Source organism: Vicia villosa, unplaced genomic scaffold, assembly GCF_029867415.1.
Source record: "Vicia villosa cultivar HV-30 ecotype Madison, WI unplaced genomic scaffold, Vvil1.0 ctg.001535F_1_1, whole genome shotgun sequence".
NCBI lineage: Eukaryota > Viridiplantae > Streptophyta > Magnoliopsida > Fabales > Fabaceae > Vicia > Vicia villosa.
The window spans coordinates 90,319-99,258 of record NW_026705656.1 but is presented as its reverse complement, the minus strand read 5'-3'; the positions used below and the strand labels follow the sequence as shown (position 1 = coordinate 99,258).

The 8,940-nt window shown below is 38.4% G+C and overlaps 1 protein-coding gene across 1 annotated transcript; it reads right to left on the bottom strand.

The window, feature by feature from the left end:
- Positions 1–4,800: 4,800 nt before the first annotated feature.
- Positions 4,801–8,523, bottom strand: LOC131635715 (phytanoyl-CoA dioxygenase-like). The gene is made up of 9 exons (XM_058906359.1): positions 8,367–8,523; positions 8,141–8,265; positions 7,987–8,047; positions 7,835–7,903; positions 6,768–6,886; positions 5,727–5,874; positions 5,467–5,611; positions 5,259–5,345; positions 4,801–5,141 (listed from the first exon to the last, which is right to left on the bottom strand). Exons 1-9 carry the CDS (start codon positions 8,497–8,499, stop codon positions 5,099–5,101), a joined length of 930 nt encoding a protein of 309 aa, XP_058762342.1. The 5' UTR covers positions 8,500–8,523; the 3' UTR covers positions 4,801–5,098.
- Between the last annotated feature and the right edge of the window lie 417 nt (positions 8,524–8,940).

Sequence of the window (8,940 nt, the reverse complement as noted above, 5' to 3'; positions counted from 1 at the left end):
GGTGTTTTCGGAGATGCATCTCCGAAAGCGCCTTTTTTTAAAAAAATTTGACTTATTTCGGAAATGCATTTCCGAAAACACCATTTCGGAAGTTCATTTCCGAAATATTGCGCGTTTTGCAGATTAAGCAAAACAGCCCCCCTCCCCCCAAATCATTTACCCTAAACCAATATCAAACTCAACTCCTCTGAAATTTTCTGCAAACCCACTTCCAAGGCTACATCAAAGGCTCCAATCACCTTGCTATACTACATTCAAAAGCCCTCCAATCACTCAATTTGTAAGTTTTATATTTGTTAGATCCATAATTCAAATGCATGTTAGGGTTGTTTTCAATTGCATAAATGATATAGGGGTAGGTTGTTAGTAGTATTTAGGTTGTTTAGAAGCATTATGGGTTGTTTTGAAGTTTGATTTTGGGGTCAGCCATTGGAGGTTGCAGAGAAGTTCTGCGCAGGGGTGTTTCGGAAGTTCATTTCCGAAAACACCTCCATTCCCAGTTTCGGAAATGAACTTCCGAACTGTATCAGAAGTGCAATTTTTTGTTTTTTCTTTTGTCTCGCATATTAATCGATTTCAACTGTTTACAGGAACACGTCAGGCAACCAACCAGCACGCATCAGACAGGGTAGAGAGACCCAGACTGCGTCGGCTAGACGCGAGCGGGCGGCGGCGCAGCTGGCGTCGACACAGGGACGGGGGCAGAGCCGGGGACGACGTGTGCGAGTTCCCGTGGACGTGGGAGAGGGTACCTCCTCATCTGGATCTAGGAGTCGGTTGGCTCGGGTATCTTCTTCCCGCCAGCGAGAGGAGGAGGAGGAGGAGCAGGAGGAGGTGGCAGTGCCATACCACGAACCGGAGGGGGTACCGGATGTTGACCCTCCATCCGAGGAGGAGGATGAGCAGGAGGACAGCTACCCGGGAGGGCCCTTTGACACTTTCGTGCTGATATCCTACCGCGATCACGTCGCTCGGCGTATCTGGGAGGGAGAGGTATTTTTTTTAATTTAACCGTTTATAATTTAGACGTTTATTCGATATTTTCTTAACGGTCTATTTAACATATGCTTTTATTTGTTTTTTTTGGAACAGGAGAGAGATCCTTTGAAAATGGTGAACCACGCCCGGAAAATTTTCAGTTTGTTTAAACCAGCAGCTGAGTGGTTTAACGACGCGGTGCGAGGTTCAGGGCTTAGCGGGCTCTGCATGACGGGGTACACCACCATCAGCCACGGCATGCAGGGGGCATTTGTGGAGCGCTGGCACAAGGAGACGTCTTCTTTCCACTTGCCGGTTGGGGAGATGACGATCACCTTGCATGACGTGCAGTGTCTTCTCCACCTGCCGATCAGGGGTCCGCTGTTGGCCCACACCCGGATCCAGAGGGTCGAGGCCAGTCAGTGGATGGCGCTCTATTTGGCCATAGTGCCCGAAGCTGCTGACTATGAGTGCATCACGACATCTGGGCCTCATATCCGGTTCACCACACTGAGCGCTTATTTTGAGCACCACCTGGACGCGACAGCCGAGGCTGAGGAGGCGGGTGACGATCTATTCACACAGTATCACCGCGGCTGCGCTCTTCGGTGCTGGTACATGCATGTGGTAGGCGCTGCATGCTTTGTGGACAAGAGTGCAAGGTACGTCGACGTGACCTACCTCCGCTACTTCATGGACCTGGATACCGTTCACCAGTGGAACTGGGGGGAAGCTACTCTGGCATACCTCTACCAGAAGCTGAATGAGGCCTCCAACTGGAGGACGAGGCAGTTGGTCGGATCCTGCACACTACTTACGATACGTTTCATTTTAATTGTTTCGTATTTATTTATGTTTCGTATTTATTTATAATACATTATCGTGTTTCTATTTCAGAGCTGGATCATCTCCTACTTCTCCCGCATCCACGGCTTCCACATCGATCCTGCGTACGTTGACGCCATGCCCAGGGCCGCCAGATACGTTCTCCAGAGGGGGAACAATGCGGTGGGACCATACCGTGGGTACCTGGACCGCACGATGCACGACGACGTCACCTGGAGGCCGTTCAGCGACTACACTCAGATTGTCCCCTTTGACGACATATCTCTATATTCTGGCTGGTTGGCATGCGGGACTACCATCATGGTCCGGTATCTCCCTGAGCGGTGCATGCGGCAGTTCGGATTCGTGCAGATGATACCCAGGTCACCCTTCGAGGCTGCTCCCGACACAGTGACCAGAGTGCAGCTCACTGCCATGTTTGAGGATTGGGAGCATCATGTGGTACCGGAGGAGTATCTTCGCCGGCGGGTCACCCAGGACTGGCACAGTGTGGAGGGGTACGTCACATGTTTCTATCGGGTTTCACATCCTTTGCTGACACCCGACGCTCCCGGCGCTCCTAGGCCAGCACACGAGGAGATCTTGGAGAACCAGCAGGCCGAGGATGACCACGCCATTGATCTCCTGCCGATCTGCCAGCGGATAGAGATGCTTGGGCGGGACGCGTTGGATCGAGGTGTCGTTCATCAGGGCGGTCCAGAGGCAGTCGCCGTGATGGAGATGATCGTCACTGATGCGGGCCGTGCGGCGGCATACAGGCGGCAGAGGAGGGCCCAGGGTGAGAGGGTTAGGCACACCCAGTAGTGGTCGGGTTTATTTATTTTTTGTTTTCGGATTGTATCTTTAGCACACTATTTTTTTTTGGATTTGGATCGGCTTGTATATATTACTTTTTTTATCATATTAGTTTTTTCTGTTTATATGTCATTTATTTTATTTCCCGGTTTCCTTTAATTAAAAATACGAGACTGTTAAGAAAAACATAAAAAAAAACACAGTTTCTGCATAATTCGGAAGTTCATTTCTGAAACCCCCCAAAATCTGAACAAAGGTGTTTTCGGAAGTTCATCTCCGAAAACACCCCCCATGAGGTGTTTTCGGAGATGCACTTCCGAATTGTGGAAATTTTTTTTTAAAAAAAAGTGCTTCGGAAGTTCATTTCCGAAGCAGGGGTAATTTGGGTTTTTCGCTGGGGATGACCCCCATAGGAAGGTGGCTAAAGAAAAAACCTCTTTCAAAAGCTTTTCATATTCGAATTTCAAAAATCTTTTTTTTTTTCATATATGGACTCAATTTTTAGTTTTTTACATTCATCAAATACTTGAGATTAGGAGTGGATGGTTGCTCTCAAGATTTTCTTTTGAAATACTTCTACGTTGCTTATTGCTAGAAATAAAATAGTGTTTAATGTATCATGTTATGAAAATCATATGCAAATACAATAATTTCAAACAAGCACTACAAAATCCTAACAACAAAATCTCTACCATTAGTACAAATTCAATCTCAATAAAGTAAGTCCACTATAATTTGATGACCATAATAAAACAAATAATAACTACATTAGATTATAATCAAAATAAAATAATTAAATAAAAAGTTTACTTCTTAAAAAATTAATGATAGAGAAAGAAGCAAAATTAATGGAGGGAGAAGACACCGGAAGAAAACAAATTGTAGGTGGATGAACGATGCTAAACAGCAAGAGTACAAATGTGTGAGTGGAAGAAGATGAAGAGAGATAAAGGTAATAGAACTAGGTGATTTTGTATGTGAGACGATGAGTATTTTTTTTTTTTAAGCTTCTTTTTTTGTTTAAACTAAATTTGTTATTAAGATGGTGAGCGTTGGTGGAACTATTATTTTGACTAGAACAATCCATCTTTGGTGTACCATTAGTCTTAGATTTATTTGTAGGTAGAAATATTGAAGTTGTTTCTCTATAATCAAAGTGACGAAAATGCTCTTTCCTATGTAACCTTGTATTATTGCACAACATCTTTAAGTAAGGTTTGTAATTCATAAATATGTATTACAAACTTTGAACAAACAAACAAAATTGTTATGTTATTGTTACTTGTGTAATTTAGATTTTACAATTTGAACCATCAAAATAAAAATTTGAATTGTAGAATTCAAATTACACTAATAACAAACAAAATAAATAAATAAAAAATTAGTTATATGTTTCAATATCACACATACATGAGTAACTTTCTATTTTGGGAGAAGATATATATTTGAAGACCTTCCTCTAAGTTTTTACAACCATCTTTGAATCACGATTTGATTCAATGAGTGAGAATTTGATTCAGACGAATGAGTTTATCTTGCCATAGCTTCCTAGCAATTAAACATGCACACCACGATTTGTATGGTAGTCTTATTAAGCAACCACATATAAATTTATACATACCACATCATTTCACTTAACCTTCCTCATTCGCCATTAAAAGAAAAAATGTTTCTAGAAATGTTTCCATCCAATCCAATTGAGACAGTTTAATGGAATTCATACGGGTCCAAAAAATATCTTTGACAGTCAGGACTCAATTTGTGGCTATACTTTCAACCCAACATTTTCTCATATGTTGCATTTTTAACATGGTCCCTTGATTCGCAGGTAAATCTGATCTTTCAATAGTAAATAAATTTCATGGCAACAATTCATTCTATGAAATAAATTTCCTCTCACCCGTCAAATGTAGGCGACAATCAATACACTATACATATAGAGAGATACAGTGTCAACTTTCGCATCGACAATTTGAGATACAATCTAAACTTTCATTGCAAATCCGCAGGAAATTCATAAGGACCGCCCATATCTAAAACAACCAATTTAATTTTAAGAAAAGGTTTCACAATCAATTCAAGTTCTAGGATCTGAAAATGCATTATAAGGATTTGCCACTTGTTCAGATCGTACATACCAAAAGCATGTATGCTTAGATTCTACAATTTGAAGTAAACCAGTGCAGACTAAGTAACATGAATTGCATGAAAATGCTATAAAGTACAAGGCCTATCAATATTTGTTATCATGTGTCAGATTAGTTGTATACTCATACACCAGATATTATGCTGTGCACCTAAGTCTCTCCCTTATTCATAACACCAAGCCAATTAATCGATATGTATTCATTCGATGGCAAGGCAACACGTGGGGTTGACTTTATTACAATGCTTTAACAACAAATGACCTAGTCTTAGTACAAACTTGCCAAGTGAACATTATACTGAAGCAGCAGTTTTTCATAATTTGCAAAGATAGTTAGTTTACATAAAGTGGTTCTGGCTCCACTTTCCGTCTGATCCTGAAATATAAATTGACAGAAAAAAGTGTTAGAGAATGCCACCCAAAGAGTTTGTGTACTGATTTGTAAAAGTGAAAAAGAGCCAACAAAAATACTCTCCCAGTGATCCAAACTCACCAATTTTCGGGTGCCCATTTGCAGCCATCCGTATCTACCACGTGCAAGCTATATGCATGTCGTGATTTTTGGGACTGATTTTCAAAGCTTTCAACCACACAGAAAATAAGATAAGGATGGATTATCAGTAACTCGCCTTCAAAGGAAAAACTTTCGTTCTATTTCATGAAAAGAAATACATTGCCGAGAGAGAATTGTTTTAACAAACCTTTGGTGGATAAGATTGCCATGGATGACAACCAAAGATCCAGCTTTTACTTCAATAGGAACAAAATCTTTTTTATCATAAGATGGTGATGGTTTATCGAATTTAACACCATCTTCATCTCTATAGAATTTTCTAACAAGCCCATCTACAACAACCATAGAATAAAATAGAAAGGAAAACTGATTAAATCTGATCAACCAAGGTAAAGGATAAATGATTCGAGTAACAAATAAACCAGAAAGAGAAGAAAAAAGCACTACTTTTGTGAGATCCAGGAATTGCCCAAAGGCAACCGTTTGATAAGGTGGCATCTTCTAAAGCCAGCCACAGCCCTGTGCATGTTTGTGGTTCAGTATAAATAAATGAGTTATCTTGATGCGGCACTACTTCACCACCGATGCCAGGTTGCTGCCGATAAAAAATTTGTAATCCGGTTATGATAATGATTAAGCATCAAATACATATATACTAAGACCCTTTAGTTATTGCAACCAAGGTTGTTAAAATCTCGATTTAAAACTTAAACTCTATAGATTTCACGTTTCTAGGTCAGCATTTCGTGTTAAATCACAGGTAAAAACCTTTTTATGTAAAATCGTATTCCGTAATGATTTTACGTGATTTAAATCGTCCTTAAATCGGTGAAATCGTGTAAAATCATGTAAAATCGTTGGATTTTACTCTTTGACCTGATTTTACTTTTTTTAAGTCAAAATTTATAAATCAAATTTTATATTTTGGCCCATAAAATTTTCTCTATGAATTTTTAATTTTATTCACATTCATATCTTGGTTATAATATTAAAGAATCTTTAACATTTGGACATGGATTTAATCAAGTCGGATATGAATGTTCTAATGAAGATAGAAGCATTGAACTTTTGTTTAAGTTGAAGATGAAAATGAAAAGATTTGTTTTTTTTTAACTCGAAAAACTTATGAAACTATTATTTTTTTATAATCTTTTAGATATTACATTTTATGATCTGGTGGACAATTTATGTAGTTTGATACAAGTTTGTGAAGATTATGATTATATAGTATATTTTTACTTTATAATAAAGTTAAAATTTTAAATAATTAATGCATTAAAAATATTATATAAGTATACATATGTCGTATATATAAATTTAATATAATTTTAATAAGAGGTAAATTCTATGATTTTACGTTTCGATTTTACGTTTCGATTTTACCTAGGTAAAACGAGTCAAGGTAAAAACTCGATTCTGACAACCTTGATTGCAACCATATAATCAGAAAGACAGTAACTGAACACACAATAGACCCAGAAAATGTACCTTAAATATATACATAGACTGCATGATTACCGGTCTCTTGTAACCTAAAGAGCGCATCAAACTTGAAGTCTTCTCAGAAGAAGAAAAATTCTTGAATGCAGGCTCAATCTCATGAAGTGCTGCAAAAAATTCACAACACAGCCCGAGGACCGAAAATGAAAAGTTAGATTCAAAGCAAACTAAATCAATTTCCACCAAACAATTCTACCTCCACATCTTGCCCAACCAAACACTAATACTAACTAATAAAAGTAGTGTCCTCACTATCATTCACACATTTTCCTAAACAAACTAATTCAACTACATGACTCCAAAGGTGTAGCCAAGTGGTATCAGTTGAGACATCAAAGGAGTGTTAAGAATGAGGTCTAAAATTCGATCCCTACCGCTAACAAATTCTCTCTCCCCCTAACAAATTAAACATTTGCTTATAAAAAACAAGCCGTTCACAAGGCCCATATCGAAAGACCCAAGAGCGGCATCAAGCAAAAGAGCGCATGGAGTACTTGATCCCTCATTCCACCTAGGGCAGATGATTCCGCCCTCGGATGCGTCAATCACCGTCTGATTAAATATAACGGTCACCAACATAACGCACCTTCTCTCACATAGACGGCTTTAACCGCTCACGCTATATAGGAAAGAAAGCCTGTCATTTCAGGCATATAAATTCATTTTCACTATCACAATATTCATTATTATCTCACTAACTTCGGCATTGGAGTGCTAACCTTGTAGGTTAGCCCCCTCTCCGCTACACTGGAAACTTGCTCCACCGATCCAAGATCTATCTCACCGTCAACCGATTATTTCTGGTTCCCAAGCGAAACATTGGTGCTGTATGTGGGAACTCGAATGTGAACCCAAGGAGGTGCCTTCTCTAAAGGACAAAGCCAAGAGGGTTCTCGCACCCTAAGCGGACAATGCCTCGTGTAGCCGTAGTGACGCGGACTTAGGACGGCCAAAACAAAACCAGATCAATTACATATATTTTTAAGAGTGACTATTCAAATTTCTAGTTCAAAAGAGAGCAGAGAGGTATCAAAATATTAAAGGTTTATTCTTACCGTGGCCAACTTTATTGAGGGAAACTTGCTTTGGCTGCTTTAAGTTACCATCATCCCCAAATGCTTTCTCTACATAAAACAGATTAATAAAACTTAAAAGAAACCCTAATTACAATAAGACCAAAAAAAAAATGTTTTTTTTTCATCAATACCTTCAAAGAAGAACGAAACTCTTTCAGCACTCTCGAAAAAATAATTATCAGTCAACTGTTGCTGAAAAAGATTAAAAAAAAAAAAAAAAAGAGAATCAGAACAGATAGAAAAACACTAAACTTTAAACATGAAAATGAAAAGTACGTAAGTAACCTGGTTTTTGGTGGAGAAAATAGAGGCGGTGGAAGAAGGATCGAATTCATCAACCAACTGTTCCATTCTCTTTGTCATGCTTTGAATCTCATCGTCAGTAGCAAAGGATTCAATCACAAGATAACCTGTGAAAATGATTGATTGATTGAGGATTAAGGAGTGGAAAGGAATTGAATTGGGTTGATTGAAGTGAAAGGATTTGGTTGAAGTGAAAGGATTTGGTTACCTTGAGAGTTGAAGGATTTGAGTTGATCCAGACTCAGCAAACCCATCTTCTCTTCTGTTGTGTTTTGCCTCACAGTGTCAAATGTGAATTGTAATCCAAATCTTTTTCTTTTTCTTCTTTTGAAAGGATACATATCATTTAGCCTCACAAGTCAAATTTCCATATAGGGTTTGTTAATGGATATGAAATTAATTATTATTTAGTATTATTATTTTTGGGTTAAATATGTGAATTTTTTTCAATAACCTAAGTATCGAAAATAAAATACATAAATAATAAATAATCATGTTTCGGAGAAAATGATAACACGCAGTAGTCAAGTGCGATGGCGACTCCATTGATTTTTATAAAGGAGATGCCAACTGAGATGACTCTTAGGTGTATGTGATTTTGAATTAGCCATCTCAGATGGCGCCTAGGTTCAAATTGATTTTTTTTTGTTAAAAAAAAATAAAAGACAATTTCGTCGCAAATAAAAATTTGAATTTCAATAATAATTAAACGATTACATAATGAGAATAAAAGTTACATATTATTTAGTTGTCTCCTAGACTCAATAACGACCTGTGGTTCC

Excerpts from the sequence above, each read along its gene's own strand:
- LOC131635715 (XM_058906359.1), bottom strand. The coding sequence starts at position 8,499 with ATGTATCCTTTCAAAAGAAGAAAAAGAAAAAGATTTGGATTACAATTC. Across the intron at positions 7,904-7,986 it reads AGTTTCGTTCTTCTTTGAAG|AGAAAGCATTTGGGGATGAT; the intron begins GTATTGATGAAA and ends TGTTTTATGTAG. Across the intron at positions 5,142-5,258 it reads AAATGGGCACCCGAAAATTG|GATCAGACGGAAAGTGGAGC; the intron begins GTGAGTTTGGAT and ends TTTATATTTCAG.